General features: G+C 47.9%; 2 protein-coding genes and 1 long non-coding RNA gene across 3 annotated transcripts; 2 read left to right on the top strand and 1 right to left on the bottom strand.

The window, feature by feature from the left end:
* Positions 1-809: 809 nt before the first annotated feature.
* On the bottom strand, positions 810-3,013 carry ZBTB3 (zinc finger and BTB domain containing 3). Its single transcript, XM_081534675.1, is given in 3 exon segments — positions 810-962; positions 964-2,538; positions 2,978-3,013. Coding segments are annotated over 2 exon segments (1,608 nt in total). The 5' UTR covers positions 2,488-2,538; positions 2,978-3,013; the 3' UTR covers positions 810-878.
* A 192-nt stretch (positions 3,014-3,205) lies between these two features.
* On the top strand, positions 3,206-11,075 carry LOC145523776 (uncharacterized). The gene is made up of 2 exons (XR_014066882.1): positions 3,206-7,664; positions 7,748-11,075. It is a non-coding gene; the product is annotated as an uncharacterized LOC145523776 (long non-coding RNA).
* Positions 11,076-13,876: 2,801 nt separating this feature from the next.
* On the top strand, positions 13,877-18,336 carry POLR2G (RNA polymerase II subunit G). Its single transcript, XM_081534672.1, has 8 exons — positions 13,877-15,133; positions 15,267-15,376; positions 16,587-16,746; positions 17,288-17,338; positions 17,449-17,514; positions 17,618-17,689; positions 17,881-17,914; positions 18,120-18,336. The coding sequence occupies exons 1-8, from the start codon at positions 14,936-14,938 to the stop codon at positions 18,131-18,133; spliced, it is 705 nt and encodes a 234-aa protein (XP_081390798.1). The 5' UTR covers positions 13,877-14,935; the 3' UTR covers positions 18,134-18,336.
* The last annotated feature ends 2,788 nt before the right edge of the window (positions 18,337-21,124 follow it).

Raw genomic sequence — 21,124 nt, 5'->3', positions numbered from 1 at the left:
GTTTTAGTTTTCCCAAGTACCCATCATTTCCATTTCACAGGCCCTCAGCCTCCCCACACAACCTACCACCACGGTAGTGTTTCTGCCTTCCAGTTTGTCGTCTTCAGAGACCTCAATCCACGTATAAGACGCAGGCAAAAATTTCAAGTCATCAATACAGTATTTGAAACAGTCAACCAGATCTTTCTACATGGAAAGCAGACAGAAGGGGGTAAGGCAACAACAACACTCAAAAAAGAAACAACTTCTAGTTCAAAGTTAACCAGCATGAAGTCATAAGCCAGGGTTCAAATTCTGGCCTGCGCCTTTAACTAGCTCTGTGACCTTGAACAAGTTAATGTAGATTGTTCAGTCCCAAGTTTCCTTGTTTGTGGGAAAAAAAGTGGGGAGAGGGATAATACCTCATAAAGTTGTTGAGGATTAAATGAGTATATGAAGTCCCCAATACAGCCCAGGACACAGGAGCTCAAATACAACAATAAACCATAATTGTGTAAAATAATTTGTGTACTTTTCCTAAGTAAAGCCTACATTACCCTCTCCTTATCTCACTTTTTTCCTCCTAAGCAACCTGACCCCTACCCCAAATGCAGGTGTCAGATTCCTAAAAAGTCTGGAGGAAAGCTATGAAAAAATCAGGAGGCATGCAGGTTTGTGGAAAAAACCAGCCAACGGTTCAGAGAAATACTTTCACTGCCAGCTTTATGGTCCAAAATGTAGAGTGAGAAGCGATTACATCTCAGGAAAATTCCCAGTGCGGCAAGGAGTTGGCTGAGATGCAATGCCTATCAAGTCTTCTCTGGCTGGGAAAAGAAAAGGGTAGGAACCTTCAGCCTGGGCAGAATCTTCATTCCGTCCCCAGCAGAGGAAATGCGTTTCTACCTTCCGTGCTGCCCCTGGTGGCGGCAAGAGCAGGCCTGGCATCGGCGCATGCTCTCCCGGATGTTAGTTTTTGGAGCTAAGTACAAAATCTTTGGGTGGCCCTCCAGCACTGCTGTTCTGTCTGTCTGCGGTCGGGGAGCCAGGGAGGGGCTGCGCTCCCAGGACGGGGCCAGCCTCTGGATCCGGTTTGCTGCGTTTGGCCAGGTCCTCATTGTGAGCCTTGCGGATGTGGCGGTACAGGTCCCCTGACTGCGTGTAGCTGCGCAGACAGTAGCGGCACTCGTAGGGTCGCTCCCGCGTGTGCACTGTGGCGTGACGCCGCAGTGTGTAAGAGCATGAGAAGGTCTTCCCACATGTCTTGCAAGTAGGAACATCTTCAGTAAAACCCCCAAAGCTTCCTGGAGCTGCTTCATACTCAGAAGGCAGGTAGAATGGCTCATGCAGGCCGGGTGGAGCAGGCAGGGGCGAGGTCACCAGTCCTCGATGATACTGCCCTGGACCTGGCAGCAAATGGTAGGGTAGGTGCGGATCTGGCGGCAGGAAGTGGTCACTGGGCCCCACCTCCTCCAGTCCTGCTGCCCGTGGCTCCTCAAAGGCCTCTGGCTGGGGGGTCTGTCCACCATACATGGCTCCTCCAGGAGGGAAGAGTCCCTCAGGACCTCGAGGCTGTTCCTCTGACACGTCAGGCTCCTCATCAGAAATCACAATTGCTTCTACTTTCACCTGTACCAGCTCAGCTTCCGCAGGGGCTGGAGCCTCAGATGGAACTGGGACTGTAGCTGAAGTTGGGGGATAGAAGCCTTGCAATGGTCCTCCAGTTGCCCTTGGTTCTGCCACCCTCAGGCTCTCAGAACCCACATCAAGGGGAGCCAGTGGCTCCACTGAAACAGTTGGGAGGCCCGCAGAGAAGTAGTTTGCAGGGTTGGTCTCTGTGGAGCTGCTGGGGCTGGCAAGAGAGACATCAGCCACCGGTAGAAGAGGTGCCCGCAGATGCGATGATTCAACCTCCACGCCAGGCTGTGTAGTGTCAGCCCCAGCTGGCATCGGTGGCTCATCTGGAGGACAGACGGGTGAGGGAGCTGCAGAGCCTTTCCATTCCCCCTTGCCCCAGTGCCCTGATGTCTGTGCTGTTGCCAACGAAGGCTGGGAACCACGGGAAGTGCTGGACAAAAACTCCAAATTAGGGGGTTGTGAGTTGGTTTCTTCCTCCTTCTTGGTACTATCCGCTTCTGCCAGAGCCCGGGCTTGCAGCCGCCGCTTACACACCTTGACAATATCATTCATGTGCAAGTAGCTGGCGGCCGCCAGCACATCCTCTACAGGGGTATCCCCCCTCAGGACCAGCTGGCCAGCATACATAAAGTCCAGAAGCAGTCCAAAGGCCGGAGCTGTGACAATCTCGTTGTGGATACAGACTAGATCCTTCTTGTCCAGTTCCCGCTCTTTGTAGAAAAGCTGGAAAAATGGGCTGCAGGAGGCCAGCACAGCCCGATGGGCCAAGAACTGGGTACTACCCACCATCACGGTGCAGTCACAAAGGAAACCCTGGGACCGCTGCTCTCGGAGGCTCTGCAGCAGCTGCTGGCTGTGTTCTGGGAACTCCATAGCACCCCACAAAGGGAAAGGGACCCTAGGAAGATCCTCTCCAGTGGTTCCCTGGGAAGAGAGGAAAGTGGGTTAGGGCAGTTAACTTCCCTATAAACCTTAACGTCAGCTCTGAGCTATTACTTGCCACCCCAAAGCCTCTGGCAGCAGCATCCCAACCCCAAGATGCTCCCTTAAATTACTACCCTTCTTTCTCCCAGGTCACACCCAGGGGGTCTACTTTTAGCCCCGCCCCTCGGCCTAATCTTAGCAGCAGGCCCCGCCCCGTCCACAAAGCCCCTCCCCGGAAGTCCCGCCCCTTAAGCAGCCTCCGCTTCCTCAATGCCCTCCTGGTAGCTTCCAGCACCTCCTCCAACTAGAGTCTCGACCCCATGCCTTCTCGGGCGATACCTCGTCGCCCTACTCCAGGAACTCCCTGAGTCTTTCTCGAATTCCAGGGGCTAAGAAGTCCGAGGGTGGGAACTAGCAGAGAAAGCTGACCCTCACCCACCAACGAGCAGCCACCGGGAGAGCTCCGCCCTTTCCCGCCTTCTTAGTTTTAATTGGCTCAAATTTGTCTTCCCTCGTCTCGGATTGGTTTACTCTCTACTAACCAGTCCCCCGACTCAGGGCGGTGTCTCCAAGTGGGTGCTGGTGGCCGTCGCTCAGGCAGCTAGGCGCCCGATTGGTTAGCGCTCCTGTCCTAAACTTTTCCTTTTCGTCCCGCCTTCTTTGCCTCGGAGCCCTTGAGATTGGCTGAGCTTCTCCATCCACCTGAGGCTGTGGGAGGGCCGGGACCTGCGAGCAGTGGAGCGGGACGCCCTCGGGGCGGGGCGCGAGGCCTGCCACAGCGCAGAGCGTTGTGTCTTAGCGGGCAGCACGTCACCCCGGCTGCTGAGTTTCGGGCAAAGGAGAACCAACAAACTGGTGTGGTACCCAGGAGGTCCGAGTCTTAGACTCGACTCTGCCGTAACCGTGGGCGATGGCTACGCCTCTCTAATCTGCAGTTGTCTCTTGACGGTCTCTTCCTCCCTCAAAAACTCGAAGATGCCCTACTGCCTTACTCCCCGCAGTCTGATAGTTACAGGCTCTGCCTCAGCAGTGGTGGTGTCAGAGAACTAGCAACTGTGTGGATGTAGTGTCCCTAGCCTGAACTCTAGTGAGGAGATGCGTGTCCTTCTCTGTGTCTGAAGCGTAGGGGGCAGTTGCTGATAGGAGAGGAGAGAGTGGGCTAACGGCCCTAAAATGTCCCTGGGCGTGAAAATAAAGAGCGTGGCTACTTAAGAAGAAATATTCCAAAGTTCCTAGACAAGAGAGGAAAGAGCTGTAAATTGGGAGTCAGTGATACCTGCCTGTCCTCAGACAGGGACAGTATGTTGACAAGGTTTTTTAGTTACTGAGTCGCGTCTGACTCTTTGCAACTCCCATGAACTGTAGCCTGCCAGGCTCCTCAGTCCTTGGGATTTTCCAGGCAAGAATACTGGAATGGGTTGTGATTTCCTTTTCCAGGGTATCTTCCTGACTCAGGAATCGAACATGAATTTCCTGCTTTGGCAGGCAGATTCTTTACTGATAAGCTACTAGGGAAGCTGGCCACTGACAGTGGTAACTCCACAGTGCCTTTCATCCACTACTCACTCCTTGACCTGCTACACCTAGCAGTTCCACTTTGTTCTGCAACCAAGCACTCCAATCAGATCTAAGTAGAATTAGGGACAGTTCATCTTTCTACCTTCCATCATTATACTAGAGACATGCAGGCCACATTGGCCTCACCTTGAGAGCTCACTTCTTCCAGATATTCTTCCAAGCTATACAATATTTACCGTTCAGTTCAGTTCAGTTACTCAGTCGTGTCCGACTCTTTGCGACCCCATGGACCACAGCATGCCAGGCCTCCCTGTCTATCACCAACTCCTGGAGTTTACCCAAACTCATGCCCATTGAGTCGGTGATGCCATCCAACCACCTCATCCTCTGTCGTCCCCTTCTCCACCTCATCCTCTGTCGTCCCCTTCTCCTCCTGCCCTCAATCTTTCCCAGCATCAGGGTCTATTCAAATGAGTCGGCTATTTGTATCAGGTGGCCAAAGTATTGGAGTTTCAGCTTCAACATCAGTCCTTCCAATGAACACTCAGGACTGATTTTCTCTAGGATGGACTGGTTTGATCTCCTTGCAGCCCAAGGCACTCTCCAGAGACTTCTCCAACACCACAGTTCAAAAGCATCAATTCCTCAGCGCTCAGCTTTCTTTATAGTCCAACTCACATCCATACATGACCACTGGAAAAACCATAGCCTTGACTAGACAAACCTTTGTTGATAAAGTAATGTCTCTGCTTTTCAATGTGCTGTCTGAGTTGGTCATAACTTTCCTTCCAAGGAGCAAGCATCTTTTAATTTCATGGCTGCAGTCACCATTTACAGTGATTTTGGAGCCCCCCAAAATAAAGTCAGCCACTGTTTCCACAGTTTCCCCACCTATTTGCCATGAAGTGAGGAGACCAAATGCCCTGATCTTAGTTTACTGAATGTTGAGCTTTAAGCCAACTTTTTCATTCTGCTCTTTCACTTTCATCAGGAGACTCTTTAGTTCTTCGCTTTCTGCCATAAGGGTGGTGTCACCTGCGTATCTGAAGTTATTGATATTTCTCCCGGCAGTCTTGATTCCAGCTTGTGCTTCATCCAGTCCAGCGTATCTCATGATGTACTCTGCATATAAGTTAAATAAGCAGAGTGACAATATACAGCCTTGACGTACTCCTTTTCCTATTTGGAACTAGTCTGTTGTTGTATGTCCAGTTCTAACTGTTGCTGCCTGCAATGCTTACAGATTTCTCAAGAGGCAGGTCAGGTGGTCCGGTATTCCAATCTCTTGAAGAATTCTCCACAGTTTATTGTGATCCATACAAAGGCTTTGGCATAGTCAATAAAGCAGAAACAGATGTTTTTCTGGAACTCTCTTGCTTTTTCGATGATCCAGCGAATGTTGGCGATTTGATCTCTGGTTCCTCTGCCTTTTCTAAAACCAGCTTGAACATCTGGAAGTTCACGGTTCATGTATTGGTGAAGCCTGGCTTGGAGAATTTTGAGCATTACTTTACTAGCGTGTGAGATGAGTGCAATTGTGTGGTAGTTTGAGCATTCTTTGGCATTGCCTTTCTTTGGGATTGGAACGAAAACTGAGCTTTTCCAGTCCTGTGGCCACTGCTGTTTTCCAAATTTGCTGACATGTTGAGTGCAGCACTTTCACAGCATCATCTGTTAGGATTTGAAATAGCTCAACTGGAATTCCATCACCTCCACTAGCTTTGTTTGTAGTGATGCTTCCTAAGGCCCACTTGACTTCACATTCCAGGATGTCTGGCTCTAGGTAAGTGATCACAGCATCATGGTTATCTGGATCGTGAAGATCTTTTTTGTACAGTTCCTCTGTGTACGCTTGCCACGTCTTCTTAATATCTTCTGCTTCTGTTAGGTGCATATCATTTCCGTCATGTATTGAGCCCATCGTTGCTCAATGAAATGTTCCCCTGGTACCTCTAATTTTCTTGAAGAAATCTGTCTTTCCCATTCTATTTTTTTCCTCTATTTCTTTGCACTGATCACTGAGAAAGGTTTTCTTATCTCTCCTTGCTATTCTTTGGAACTCTGCATTCAAAAGTGTATATCTTTCCTTTTCTCCTTTGCTTTTCGCTTCTCTTCTTTTCACAGCTATTTGTAAGGCCTCCTCAGACAGCCATTTTGCTTACCTTTTTGCATTTCTTTTTCTTGAGGATGGATGGTCTTGATCCCTATCTCCTGTACAATGTCAAGAACCTCCATCCATAGTTCATCAGGCACTCTATCAAATCTAGTCCCTTAAATCTATTTGTCACTTCCACTGTATAATCATAAGGGATTTGAATTAGGTCATACCCAAATGGTCTAGTGGTTTTCCCTACTTTCTTCAATTTAAGTCTGAATTTGGCAATAAGGAGTTCATAATCTGAGCCACAGTCAACTCCCAGTCTTGTTTTTGCTGACTCTATAGAGCTTCTCCATCTTTGGCTGCAAAGAATATAATCAATGTGATTTTGATATTGACCATCTGGTGATGTCCATGTGTAGAGTCTTCTCTTGTGTTTTTGGAAGAGGATGTTTGCTATGACCAGTGCCTTCTCTTGGCAAAACTCTGTTAGCCTTTGCCCTGCTTCATTCTGTACTCCAAGGCCAAATTTGCCTGTTACTACAGGTGTTTCTTGACTTCCTACTTTTGCATTCCCGTCCCCTATAATGAAAAGGACATCTTTTTTGGGTGTTAGTTCTAGAAGGTCTTATACGTCTTCATAGAACCATTCAACTTCAGCTTCTTCAGCGTTACTGGTTGGGGCATAGACTTGGATTACTCTGATATTGAATGGTTTGCCTTGGAAACGAACAGAGATCATTATGTCATTTTTGAGATTGCATCCAGGTACTGCATTTTGGACTCTTTTGTTGACTGTGATGGCTAGTCCACTTCTTCTGTAGATACAATTATCATCTGAGTTAAATTCACCCATTCCAGTCCTAAAATGTCAATTTTCACTCTTGCCAGCTCCTGTTTGACCACTTCCAATTTGCCTTGATTCATGGACCTAACGTTCCAGGTTCCTATGGAATATTGCTCTTTACAGCATCGGACCTTGCTTCTATCACCAGTCACATCCACAACTGGGTGTTGTTTTTGCTTTGATTCTATCTCTTCATTCTTTCTGGAGTTAGTTCTCCACTGATCCCCAGTAGCAGACTGGGCACCTATTGACCTGGGGAGCTCATCTTTCAGTGTCCCATCTTTTTGCCTTTTCATACTCTTCATGGGGTTCTCAAGGCAAGAATACTTTAGTGGTTTGCCATTCCCTTCTCCAGTGGACCACATTTTGTCAGAACTCTCCACCGTGACCCGTCCATCTTGGGTGGCCTTACACGACATGGCTTAGTTTCACTGAGTTAGACAAGGCTGTGGCCCATGTGATTAGATTGGTTAGTTTTCTGTGATTGTGGTTTCAGTCTGTCTACCCTCTGATGCCTCTCTCAGCGCCTACCGTCTTACTGGGGTTTCTCTTATCTTGGACATGGGGTATCTCTTCATGGCTGCTCCAGCAAAGCGCAACCGCTGCTCCTCACCTTGGACGTAGGGAATCTCCTCACGCCCCGCTACTAACCTTGGATGTCAGGTATCTCTTCTAGGCTGCCCGCCACTCCAGCCCTGTGCAGCCGCCGCTTAAAATCAACATTAGTAACTTTTTTATTTTTCTAGGAAAACCACCGTTTGCCGTCCTGTAATGGATACCATGGCCATGCAGTATCACACAGGAAGATCAGGCGTGTCTTCTTTAAACTCTGGGGATCAAATCTATCCGTTTTTCAGGATACAGTTCAAAGGAGTGAGGCTGGAATTGTTAGCTCGAATCTGTAAGAGAGAAAAAAGCAACAAGCGCCATCTTTCTACCAGAGGCATCCCTCCTGGCTCTAGATGGGGGTGTAGACAGGCTTTCCACCAAAGCTTTCTTTCCCTGGCACCATACTCGTCCCTCCCAGCTCTACCACCGAGGTGGGGTAGAGATGCACCAGGGGTAGACCTGATGGCATCCCAGACTAGTGTCCAGTTCCTCACCATTAGAACTTGCTTGCCTCTTATGCCACCCGGGGTGCAATCGGAGTAACCTTCTGGAATGCCTCCCAAGCTAAGACCACTGAGGGAAACATTCGTCACCTGAGTGCCTGTGCACGACCCTCAGTATACTCCTGACCACAATAAGACTGGTACAAACATAAAACCGATATGTTCCTTCCGAGCGTCACCACACCAGTATAAGCGATAGCAAAAGAGATGGTGAAGGGCTGGCCAGTCAGGAAAAGTGATTTTTGTCCTCCAGTTATTAGGGCCAGTCCTCCAGTTCATTTCCACAATTCCACAAAAAGAATATCTAAAGAGTTGGGACAAAAGCCACTGAGAGCCTCCTCTGGTGCACTAAGCTAGTGTTACCAAAGGAAGAACTCCACTGTACTTCCTATCTGAGTAACCTTTAACCTGAAAGATGCTCTTGGAGCTAGAGCTCTATCGAGCTTCCGAACTTTCGACTCTTAGCGAGGCTTGGTGCTTCCTGACTATCAATCTAAGTTTGGGGCCCAAGTAACAGTACACAGTAACAGCATAGATCACAAGTCCCTTGAAAGTCTATGATCCGACAGATTAGGTTAGTAGTTCTAATTCCCAAGAAGTTATGAAATGGTCAAAGAGACCAGAAAGTTTGACCGAGAAAGGAGAATTCGGTCTATCCGCTTTGCCCATTTCTGGCCAATCCCCAAAAGAGATATTGTGTGCCTCTTGGCATTGGCAGGTCTGTAAAAAACCCGAGAGGGTTTCTGCCATAAGCCCTATGAGGTCACTGCAGAACTGCAGAGCAGGACTCCTCACTTGCTTTACGCAGGGTATGTCATTCATTCACACAAACACACCATAGATTTAGTAAAGTACAGCAGAAAACGTGTTTGCTAGGAGAACAAAGAACTAGAGCTCTAAGCATCCTTACCTTGTCCTGAAGAATCCTGGATGAGCCCCTAAGATGAAAGGTGGTTGCTGAACCATGAAAGACACGGGGATTCTTGGCCCCCAGAGGAGAAGAATTCAATCTGGGGCCGGAATAAGGCTTGATCACTCAAAGTTTTTGTGTAACAAAGTTTTATTAAAGTATAAAAGAGATAGAGAAAGCCTCTGACATAGACATCAGAAGGGGGCAGAAAGAGTGCCCCCTGCTAGTCTTTAGCTGGATGTTATATAGCTCCTAGCAGTCTGCTAATTAGAGAAAGGAAATGTCTCAAAACTCAGAGACTGGCACCAGGCCCCTCACCCACATCATGCATTTTGAGATAACATTAGCACAAGGGGAGTTGTCCCGGGCCATAAAATGATTCTTGAAGAAAATGAATCTTGAAGAAAGGCAGGTTTCCAAGCAAATACAGTCTCATGAATAAAGCTTAAGAGAACATTTGCAAGTGTAAAACATACTGGTTTGTTAAGTCAGTTTTCAGTCTTAGGCGGAACCGACTTGAAGACTATTCAGTTCAGTTCAGTGGCTCAGTCGTGTCAGACTCTTTGAGACCCCATGGACTGCAGCACACCAGGCTTCCCTATCCATCACCAACTTCCGGCGCTTACTCAAGGTCGTGTCCATTGAGTTGGTGATGCCATCCAACCACCTCAACCTCTGTCGTCCCCTTCTCCGCCCACCATTAATCTTTCCCAGCATCAGGGTGTTTTCAGATGAGTCAGTTCTTCCCATCAGGTGCCCAAAGTATTGGAGTTTCAGCTTCAGCATCAGTCCTTCCAATAAATATTCAGGACTGATTTCCTTTAGGATGGACTGGTTGGATCTCCTTGCTGTCCAAGGGACTCTCAAGAGTCTTCTCCAATACCACAGTTCAAAAGCATCAATTCTTTGGCGCTCAGCTTTCTTTATAGTCCAACTCTCACATCCATACATGACTACTGGAAAAACCATAGCTTTGACTATATGGGCTTTTGTTGGCAAAGTAATGTCTCTACTTTTTAATATGCTGTCTAGATTGGTCATAACTTTTCTTCCAAGTTGAAGACTGTTGAAGACAAAGTCTAGGGTAAATACATAGTCTAGGGTAAATACATGGCTCATTAACATAGCTTAAGACAAACATTTCCATAAGAAAACCGCATTGGTTAGCTCAAGGTTGGGGAAAAGTTAAGTTCAGGTGGAGCCAGGTGTGGTAATGGCATCACAGAATTTTAAGAAAAACCTCTTTTTAAATTTATATAGAGAAGGGGAAAAAATCTTAACACTTGTAGTTTGTTTCCTCCTGCCACTTTAGAGGGAGATAAAAAATGCCTGACACTTGCAGCCTGTTTCCTCCGTTCGGAGACCCCTGCCTTCCTGCCTGTTACCCTCTCTACTGAGGAGCCTAGAACCAAGGGGAGGGGCAGCTGGGCTGGATGGTCCTTGCTCAGAGATTGCCCTCCAGGGGCTGGACCTGCTACTTGTGTATATAGCTTTGGGAGACAGCAGGTGGCAGACATCATCACAAGGGCTCCTCTCTACTATGTAGGTTGGCAAGACCTATTCTTGCACCAGATTGTGTTCTCCAAGGTGGCCTTAACAAGAGCTCCCCTCCCACATGCTCCTTTTACAGTTTGACCCTGATGCTCCTTGCTGTAAGATCTCTCACCTTGAGTCTGGGTGGTGTGATGCTATGTGATGTGACCTCAGAGAGATGTGATGCTATGTGATTTCCCAAGCTAAGTCATAAGAAGAGATAGGTCTTCTGCTTGGTCCTCTTGGGCTACTTGCACTTAGAACTCAGCCACCACTCTGTGAAGAACCAGGCCACGTGAAGAGGGTGCCTGTAAGTGATTTAGCCACAGCCACAACCAAGCTCCTGGCTAACGGCCATCTTTAATTTGCCAGCCATGTGACTGAGCCATCTTGGAAGTGGATCCTCCAGTCCCCAGCTGAACTGCCCCAGCTGATGTTGCCTGGAACAGGAGTATGCTTCCCCACTGAGTGTTGCTCAAATTGTAGATTTATGAGATAAATAAATTACTATGGTTGTTTTAAGCCACTAAGCTTTTGGGTTGTTTGTTGTGCACCAAAAGCTAAGTGAAACAATCTGTCAGCAGGCTTTCTTTGTATTACAAATGTCAATACAGCTGATTGTTCTCCACTGCTATTTCCTTTCTGTTCTAGCTTGTCTCCGAATTCTGAAGCTTTGGATGCAAAGATAGCAGGGCTAGGGGAGAATGTATATGGCCATGCAAAGCCTAAGGAGCTTGAAGAGATAATAATAGATTTAATACAAGAATGAGGTTCAGTCCACCCATATTTGTTAAACTCCATTATTTGCCACGCACACTGTTAAGGCTTCCCTGGTTGCTCAGCTGGTAAAGAATCCGCCAGCAATGCAGGAGACCTGGGTTCAATCTCTGGGTTGGGAAGATCCCCTGGAGAAGGGAATGGCTACCCACTCCAGTAGTCTGGCCTGGAGAATTCCGTGGACTGTATAGTTCATGGGATTGCAAAGAGTTGGACACGACTGAGCGATTTTCACTTTCATTATTTGCCAAGCACACTGTTAGGTGCTAGAGATTCACTTACTGATGCAAATACATCCTGAGCACCTGTTGTGTGCCAGGGGATCTTCTAGGCTTCGGAGATATAGAGGAACACAAAAGCAAGAATCCCTGCCCATCTTGAGGGAAAACAGGCAGTATACACATGTATAAATTAATAAGATGATGCCGGGGCCTCCCTGGTGGTCCAGTGGTTAAGAATCTGCCTTGCAATGCAAGGGACAGTGGTTCGATCCCTAGTCCAGGAAGATCCCACATGCCTTGGGACGACTGAGCATGTGTGCCGCAACTACTGAGCCCACATGCCCTAGAGCCTTTGCTTTGCCACAAGGGAAGCCACTGCAATGAGAAGCCTGCACACTGCAATGAAGAGTAGCCCCTGCTTGCTGCAACTAGAGAAAGCCTGCATGCAGCAACAAAGACTAAGCACAGCCAAAAAAAAAAAAAAAAAAAGATGCCAAATAGAGCCAACTTCTATGACAAAAATAAAACAAAGCAATACAATAGAGGAGTATGACTGAGGTTTGTCTACTTAAGTCAGGGTAGTCATGGAAGGCCTCTTGGAAGTGGTGACACTGAGCTTACGCCTGAAAAATGAGAAGAAGCTCCCACATCCCCATCAGGTGAAAATCAGAGCCAATAGCATTTTAGGCAGAGGAAACAAGTTCTCCTGAGGTAGGAGAGGAGGGCAGTGTGGCTGGAGTGGAGAAAGCAAAAGAAAGAGAGGCAGAAAATAGAGTTGACTGAATCTGGCCCCTGCCTGGTAGGTCAGAGTGATGGTTTTATTCTGGTGCCTTGGGAAAGCATTGGGTTCTAAGCAGGGGGTTGACATGATTTGACTTAAGTTTTGAAAATATCACTCTTGGCAAATAAGCACATGAAAAGATATTCAATATCCTTAGTCATTAGGGAACTGAAAATTACAACCACAATTACAACTACAGTTATTAGGGTAGCAAACTAATAAACAAACCGTGCTGACAATACCAAGTGCTGGTGAGGATGTCAGAGCAACTGAAACTCTTATACCTGTAATTGCATATACAGTTATATATAACATTTACACCACACAGACACAAGGGGTATAAATAACCTGAAGAGCATTTATAATAGTAAACTATATTAAATAGGAAGTGATGAGTTTTAAGCCTCTGACTCTAATTACAGTGTGTGTTTTTTTTTCCTCCCAACCTCCAAGCAAATCACAAACACCAGATAAGTGTCCTACAATTTAACTCAATTCTGACACCATCAGCACAAAGATAACACAGGTTTCCACATGTTAAGAGCTCAGCCCTACAAGACTGCTCTCCCCTTCCAATGGCAATTGTAAGTCGGGGTGTCACCTGTGCTTCTGACTGCGAAAAGGGTGTGGAGCTCCCATACTCTTTCTGAGCTCACCACTCTTCCCAGTTCTCCCTGTCTTCACCAGCCCTAGACTCTCTGAACCACATCCACTTGGTTTTATGGAGATTTTCATTACATTGGCAGGGTTGATTAATTCACTAGCCAGGTCAGGGAGTTGAGACTGAAAGTTCCAACCCTCCAGTCAATTGGTTGTTTCCCCTGGCTTAGGTGCTTTCCAAAATTCACTTCACTGATACAGACTCAGGTGTGGTTGAAAGAGGTTTGTTATGAATATCAAGATATCTTAATCATTTTATCACTTAGGCAATTCCAAGGGTTTTAGGAGCTCTGTGACAGAAATGGGGAAGAAGACCAAGTATATATGTGTTGGTGCTGTTGCTGCTGCTGCTGCTGCTAAGTCGCTTCAGTCGTGTCCGACTCTTAGCGACCCCATGGACTGCAGCCTACCCGGCTCCTCCGTCCATGGGATTTTCCAGGCAAGAGTACTGGAGTGGGGTGCCGTTGCCTTCTCCGATATGTGTTGGTGTTTTTATTGTAAATATCACAGTTACTTTTGTCTTGTTTCAAACTTTTTATTATGAATAATTTCAAACACAGAAAAGTAGAAGGAAGAAACTGTAAGAAACCACCATTATCCATCATCTGTCTTCAACGATTATCAATATATTGCTAAACTTGTTTCATCTATGTCTTTGCCTTATTTAGCATAATTCATTTAATCCTAAGACAACTAAATTTTTCATAATGGCTGTGCTTAACAACTGGCTTGCAAAGTGCCTGAAATATTAACAGTTGGCTTTTGTAAGGGTGTCCAGCACACCCCATGGACAGAGGAGCCTGGTAGGCTGCAGCCCATGGGGTCGCGAAGAGTCAGACACGACTCAGAGACTTCACTTTCACTTTTCACTTTCATGCACTGGAGAAGGAAATGGCAACCCACTCCAATATTCTTGCCTGGAGAATCCCAGAGACGAAGGAGCCTGGTGGGCTGCCGTCTATGGGGTCGCACAGAGTCGGACACGACTGAAGTGACTTAGCAGCAGCAGCAGCCAGCACACCATACACCATTGCCCTTGCGGGGAGGTTGGTTTCGAAAGAGGGAAGGAGGGAGTTGAGGCTTTGAGGCCCTGCCCTCTGACCTGCTGTCTGCTTCCTTGTGTGGTCTCAGGTAGAGGGCCATGGAGTCTGAGCAGCTGACCAATGACCTCAGTCATTCTAGGAAATGGGCAGCATCAATGAAACCGGTGTGTGACAGCTCTAAGGAAATCACGCTTTCTTGCTTACAATATACAAAAACTTGCTCAGGCAACAGGCGGGTTTGTTTAAGACCACAGGGACTGTCGGGGCTTTAGAACCAGCTGCCCTTGCTGAGCCTTTGTCATAGGGGCGGGGCTCATGGTGTTTCAAGGCTTGCTTACCAGTTCTACAGGCCCTTGTGTGTAAGGGGGCGGGGGAGGGTGGTTAGAGGAGAGCAGTGGCTTGAGGTTCTTTTCACACCGGGAGGGGGCGCTGCCTTCTGGGCTCTGACTTGGCCGGTTTCAACTCCAAACTACTAGAGCCCGGTAATGAATGCCTGAACATGCAAGAGCCTTGTCCATGGGGTTGCAAAGAGTCGGACAAGACTGAGCGACTTCACTTTCACTTTGGAGTCAGGCATCTTGAATTTGAATCCCGACCCTGAGTGACTTCGTCCTTCTGAGCCTGGGACCTTATTTGTAAATGGAAGTAATAACAAAGCCTGCAGGATAGGATTGCATAGATTAATTGAGACAAGGATAGCTTCTTACTATGCTTACTATGTGAAAGCAGTCTTCAACTCTTTGCAGAATGAATAGACTCTGCTAAAGCGCTTTATTTATGCGATCTCTCATTAATTAATTCCTTTTAAAGGTATTTACTAAACATGTAATCTATGCGAGATACTGTTATGCTTAAGGGAGTTGGGCTCTTTGACGGCTGACGGAGGGGAGGAGCCTCATGGGTTTCCCCGCCCACGACAGCGAAGCCCAATGGGGGCCCGCAGAGGCTGTGAGTCCCGCCCTCTTTTCCGGGGCAGGCCCGGAAGCGGGGTTGGGGAAGTTGCTGTATTTCCGGTCGGTGTGTAGGCTCCGCCGCTCGTGCAGCTGTAGTAGACCCGGCATCTGTCCAGCCTCCTCCGGGAAGATGTTTTACCACGTGAGCAGGGCACAGGGTGGCGGCGAGGGCAGGGTCAAGAGGAGGAGCGAAGCAGAATGCCGGGACTACGGGCTGCTTCTTGCCTTATATTCCTCCCGCTTCCTTGTCCAACTCCATTCCACTTTCCCCACAGATCTCCCTGGAGCACGAGATTCTGCTGCACCCGCGGTACTTCGGCCCTAACCTGCTCAACACGGTGAAGCAAAAGCTCTTCACCGAGGTGGAGGGGACCTGCACCGGCAAGTGAGTGTCGCACTCACCTGCCGCCTAAGCACTGCGCACACGGCCTCCTATGCCTGCACCCCCTTCCCAGCTGCTACACATCGTGAAAGCTTCTGCTACCTACCCTGGCTAGCCTTCTCACCCTCCCAGGCTGTTAGCTGCTTCCTGCTTTGGGTTCCAACGATATCCTCTCCGAAGCTCCATAACAAAACTTCCTTTGTTCAGCCAACATCTGTCATTAACTCTGCAACATCTCTGAAGCTCCAGCTGTGTGCCAGGGACCTGTGCTGGGCCCTGGAAACAATGCAGTGAAAAGACAAAATGAGGTCAGCTCTTGTGGAGCTGGTTTTTCTTTATCCCCCATACCCAGGGACCTGGCTTGGCTCATCTTGGGCCTCACTAAAAGTTTGTTGAATGAATGGGCAGGATAAAGCAGATTGAGAGTTAGCGAGAGGAAGGAAGAGGACTGAGCCTTGACCGTCTCTGGGCTCTGCACAGAGGAGTTCCGTACATGGTGAAGTAAATGAGTAGGGAGGAGCAGGGCTATAGAGTACTCAGGTATCCAGCATCAGAGTAAGCTGAGGTGTTCTTTGAACATACGGGTTCCTGACCCTCATCTCATCCCTACAGCATCAAGACTGGGGACCAGCCTGGGAACAGGCATTTTAATCAGTTTCTCCCACGTGATTCTGAGACATCGCCAAGATTGAGATTAAGGACTGCAGCCCTTTTGGACACTTGACTGTGAAATTATGAGAGCCGTGTTTGGCATTACAGCTGCTGCTGATTGTCCCGTCTTCTCTCTTGATCATTAAACTCTCTGGGGGCCAGGGTGCGAACTACTCCTCCTTTGTGCTGCCCCTTTACCTCCAGAGTCAGTGACTCTTGCTTTTTTGTATTTCTGTTTTCTGGCTGCATTGGGTCTTTGTTGCTGCACGGTCTTTCTATAGTTGGAACAAGCGGGGCTCAGTTGCAGTGTGTGGGCTTCTCATTGTGGTAGCTTCTCTTCTTGAGGCACATGGGCTCTAGGGCGTGGGCTTAGTAGTTGCAGCGCACAGGCTTAGCTGTTCTGTGGCATGTGGAATCTTCCTGGACCAGGGATTGAACTTGCGTCCCCTGAATTGGCAGGGGAATTCTTAACCACTGGCCCACCAGGGAAGCCCTCCTGTGGCAGATGGTTTCAGAGGCTCTTCCACACACAGTGCCTTTCACTTTCTCTGCCTCCTTGCAGGTATGGCTTTGTAATTGCCGTCACTACCATCGACAATATTGGTGCTGGTGTGATCCAGCCAGGCCGAGGCTTTGTCCTCTATCCAGTTAAGTACAAGGCCATTGTTTTCCGGCCCTTTAAAGGGGAGGTCGTGGATGCTGTGGTCACTCAGGTCAACAAGGTAAGACCATCCACAGGGGAGGTGGTGGGAAGGTCCCTCTCTTAGAAGATCTGGGGTGGGTCCCACTGTGGTCAAATTCTGTGTCTTTGCTCAAATCACTTCTCTGTGCTTCAAGTTTCCTCACCTGTCAAATGGTATGGTAATCTTGCCCTGCTTCACTCAGGGGCATGTAAGTCAGTAGTGAGTCAAAACAATAGTAGCCTCCATTGTGGGCCAGGTAGTGTGCAAAGTCTCTGAATGACTCTGTGAAATGAGTGCTTTTATCTCCATGCCGAAGCTTGGAGAAGTTGAGTCTGCTGGCCACGGTCATGTGTCCAACAAGTGTTCAAAGCCCAGAATGACAAGTTCTAGGTCTCAGCTGTTTACCGCTACACTTCCTTAGCTTAAAATGAAAGCTTGGGGGAAAAAAAAAGAAAACAAATGACAAACTTCAGAGTGGTTTCAAAACATGAAGAATATTGTTAGGAACCAGATAAAGATGGGAGGCTTAGGAGACTTTGGGAGACAAAAGGAAAAGCAAGGTGTCTCTTTTCCCTTCTAGGTTGGGCTCTTCACAGAAATCGGGCCCATGTCCTGCTTCATCTCTCGACATGTAAGTAAGTCTAGGCACACTGGGTAGGTCTAAGGAGGAGACCTGTACTCATGAGAATCTACTGAAGCATCCTTTTCAAGTGCTCTTACCCAGTTTGACCTTCCTTTCAGTCCATCCCATCAGAGATGGAGTTTGATCCTAACTCCAACCCACCGTGTTACAAAACGATGGATGAGGTGAGTGGGCAGAAGAAGTTGGTGAGAGGGACAAGGGAATGAGCCACTCCAAGGGAGGGTATTGGCCTGCGGGTGTCTGAGTGTACTGTTCCCTCCTCCCTAGGACATTGTGATTCAGCAGGACGATGAGATCCGCTTGAAGATTGTGGGGACCCGTGTGGACAAGAATGACATCGTGAGTCTCCTGACTGCCTCCCTGCCCATACCAGGCCGAGCTGTTGCAGTCTTCGTACTCAGAGTTCCTGGGGATTTTGTGCTCTTCTGCTAGGAAGAAGAGATGGGTGGGCAGAAGGCCTGGGGCTGAGGGTTAGAGGAGAGCTCTCTGCTTGCTTTGGCTTCATTTCCGTTTTCCCTTTCCTCCTGCAGTTTGCTATTGGCTCCCTGATGGATGATTACTTGGGTGAGTGCCAGGGTTGTTGTCTAGAGGAGGGGTGTGTGGGCACAGAGGGTGAATATGGAATTTAATGCCCGAGCCACTGGTGAAAGAAACTCTCATGTTGTCTGCTTGGAAGACCAAGGACACTTGTCTCTTGGGATGAGAAGTGCATGGTTAGGGCTGTCCTAAGCTCTGGATCTAACCACTGTGCTTTTTCTGTTCTCGGCAGGGCTTGTGAGCTGAGCACCATGACCTACCTTGTTCGGTCCCTACCTAGGAGGTGTGACTGTCACACTTCCCATGTTGTCCAGGGGCCCAGTCTGGCTGCTGTTGGGGAGGCAAGGAGGGTTCCTTGCCCTCAGAAGACATCTGGCTCTTCTTGTGGCTTAGCAGCCACTCCCAGTTTTTGACTGTGTGTTCTAACCATAAAAGGTTCTTGATTTTCATGGAAGTGTCATCTCCTTCTTTCTTTGGTAAGAACAACTCATTTTGTAAAAAGGCTAGAGGGCCGGTTGCTTGCTAGCCCCTCTTTCCTTGGCTTGATGCCTTAACTAGCCTCAGCCACCAGGGGATCTGACTGACCCTCTTGCCAAGGTCTCAAGTTGATCTCATTGAAGGTAAGGCTGTAGTGTTGGGTTGTTGTTGTTGTACAGTCGCTTAGTCATGTCCAACTCTTTGCAACCCCACGGACTGCTGCTCATCAGGCTTCCCTGTCCTTGACTGTCTCCCAGAGTTGGTTGGGTCTTTGGCTTTCAGCAAATGGTAGTATCATTAGAGGGCGCTCTAGTCTAGAGCCCCAGTCTAGTTTCAGAGAATTTGCCCTCTTCTCAGCCTTTAAAATAACCAAGATTATAGCTAGGGAGGGGGAAGAGGAGACAGCAGGGTTGGGGGAGGTGAATAATAGAACAGTAATGATACGGATTGTGGAGTCGCAGTCCTTCTTAGGATGGGCACATAAACAATAGCCTTTATTTGCTAATCAATTAATATACTAAACTGAACATATGAAAGGGCTCATAATCTCATTGGGGTAACACAACAAAAATATACAAAAGAAGAAGATTGAACAAACACACCACCCTTCCTCGATGCTATGTCTTGGCAATACTATTTGCCTAACTTGGAATGCCTTTTCCCAACCTATCTGCTTGTTTCCTAGAAATCAAATCTCAGTCATTTTTTGTTTTCTTAAGCTTTCCTTGACTTCCTTAGGAAGCAGAGCTGTGTAGTAGAAAACACAGTATTTGGGTTGATAGAGAACTGGGTTTTAGTCCTAGCTGGGTGACCTTATGTTCCCTTGTTGTAATGTGGTCAAAAACCCTCTGGATGGTATGTCAGAGCCTTGCTGCTGTGTGTCAGAGATTGTATGTGCAAGTGGCTGGCTGGCTTCCCCAACCAGGGATTTAACCTGAGCTGTCAGCAATGAAAGTGTGGTATGGTGTCTTTTCAAAAAAAATTAATTTATTTGGCTGCACTGGGTCTTAATTGTGCCATGTGGGATCTAGTTCCCTGACAAGGGATCGAACCTGGACCCACTGCATAGGGAGTGCAGAATCTTAGCCAGTGGACCACCAGGGAAATCCCCAAGTGTGGAGTCTTAACCACTGGATCACCAGGGAATTCTCAGGAAGTTACAGCCTCTTAAAGAGATCACAGGCTTAATAGTGACAGGAGTATGTGCCTGGTAATATGTTCAGTCCTTTACATACATTATTGAATTTTCTCAACAGTTCGGTGTAATGTTTTGTCATCCCACTTGACAGATGATAAAATAGATGAACTCACATGCTTAAGGTCACAAAGCTAGTGAGTAGTGGAGCTGTATTTTTTTTTTTAATAGTGTAAAACCATCATAACTTGCCAGGCATTGGGTGGCTGGGGAGTGAGAGGGAGCCACCTTTCTCTCAGCTGTGGCCAGGGGATTTACTCCTTTCCCTGGCCCCTGCCTTGACTCAAGCTGGAGGCAAATCAGCCCCAGACAGCTTGGATGGTGCTTCCCTGCATCCTCCAGGCCTCCAGGCCTTCCTCTCTTCATTGTCTCATGCTGCCAAGGTTACCAAAGGCTGTCCCTACCAATAACACCTTTGCAAGGAGTCCTGCCAACAGCCAGGAGATCTCAGACTCAGAACTTCGGAGGAACCCCCTCTTCCTTTCATGCATAGGTGGGCAGACACTACAGTGACCAAGCACAGTCCGGAGACTACTCCACATTTCATTCTGAATATGACTGGAGGAGACTCAGCAGGGTGTCAGTCCCCTTAGGTAGCGTTGCTATGGCAACCCCAGTCACATCCACCTGGGCTTTCTCAGCTCTGGTCTCAGAGGATCTTCCTTTCTAGAGGCAGCAGCGTCTAACCTTGAGAGGGAGGAAGGGCGAGGTTGTGTACATTCATGCTCCCCTGCAGAAACCTCCTTTAATAAATAGCTCATTGCAAATGAGCATCTTGGGTGAACATAAAAGGATTAATTCACTGTCTGCCTCGTGATGTGTGAGTGAAAGTTCACTACCAAAGCTCAATCTACATCGTCTCTTTTAATCTACAATAACCTTGTGAGATGGGTATTCTTACTCCATTTTGTAGATACGGAAATGTGGTTAGGTAGTTTGCCCAAAAGCAGTATCAGAGTTTGAAGTCCTTTTGCTATGACTCCAAATATCCTTTACTCACTAAGCTCACTGCTTTTCGACTGAGAACTGCCCAAGTTCAGAGAAGTGTGTCCGTGTAAAATGGTCAAGGAAGTCTATGAGGTAGGTGAGGGCTTACAGGACAGAAATGGGGAGGATAGGAGGTAGGGTGCCCGAATCGGCAGAGCCCTGGATTCTGGAGCTCGCACGGATGTGTTTGACCCAGTCAGAAGACCCTTCTGCCAGCAGAGAATGCCTACTGAGATTCCGGTTCAACCTTGGGGAAGGGGAAGTGGCAGGTGATAGAGAGTTAAGTTGAGCCCCACCAAGCAGGCAGCAAAACTAAGGCAGACGCCAAAGTCTAAAGCGTCAATATATTCGCGTAAATGCAAGTGCTCGGAAACTCAGGAGTAGACAAAGGAATGGGGATGGTTTCCTCGAGAACATGTTTATTAAAACGTAGATCGAACCATTACACACCCCACAAAACGCCCAAGAGCTGTTGCTTTAAGAGGCGCGAGTCTTCAACATCTGACCTCTGACGTCCCGAGCCTTCTACATCACGGTGGCCAATCGGGTAGTGGGAAGCTTCTTTGTGGGCAGGAACT

This window comes from Giraffa tippelskirchi, chromosome 10 (genome assembly GCF_054371585.1).
Source record: "Giraffa tippelskirchi isolate mGirTip1 chromosome 10, T2T-mGirTip1v1.2.pri, whole genome shotgun sequence".
Classification (NCBI taxonomy): domain Eukaryota; kingdom Metazoa; phylum Chordata; class Mammalia; order Artiodactyla; family Giraffidae; genus Giraffa; species Giraffa tippelskirchi.
This window is presented reverse-complemented; position numbering and strand designations above follow the sequence as displayed.

What these genes read in the sequence shown, in the direction of transcription:
- POLR2G (XM_081534672.1), top strand. Translation starts at nt 14,936, where the DNA reads ATGGGTTTCCCCGCCCACGACAGCGAAGCCCAATGGGGGCCCGCAGAG. An exon ending in TGGTCACTCAGGTCAACAAG is followed by an intron (nt 16,747 to 17,287) that starts GTAAGACCATCC and finishes TTTCCCTTCTAG; the next exon opens with GTTGGGCTCTTCACAGAAAT. An exon ending in GTGTGGACAAGAATGACATC is followed by an intron (nt 17,690 to 17,880) that starts GTGAGTCTCCTG and finishes TTCCTCCTGCAG; the next exon opens with TTTGCTATTGGCTCCCTGAT.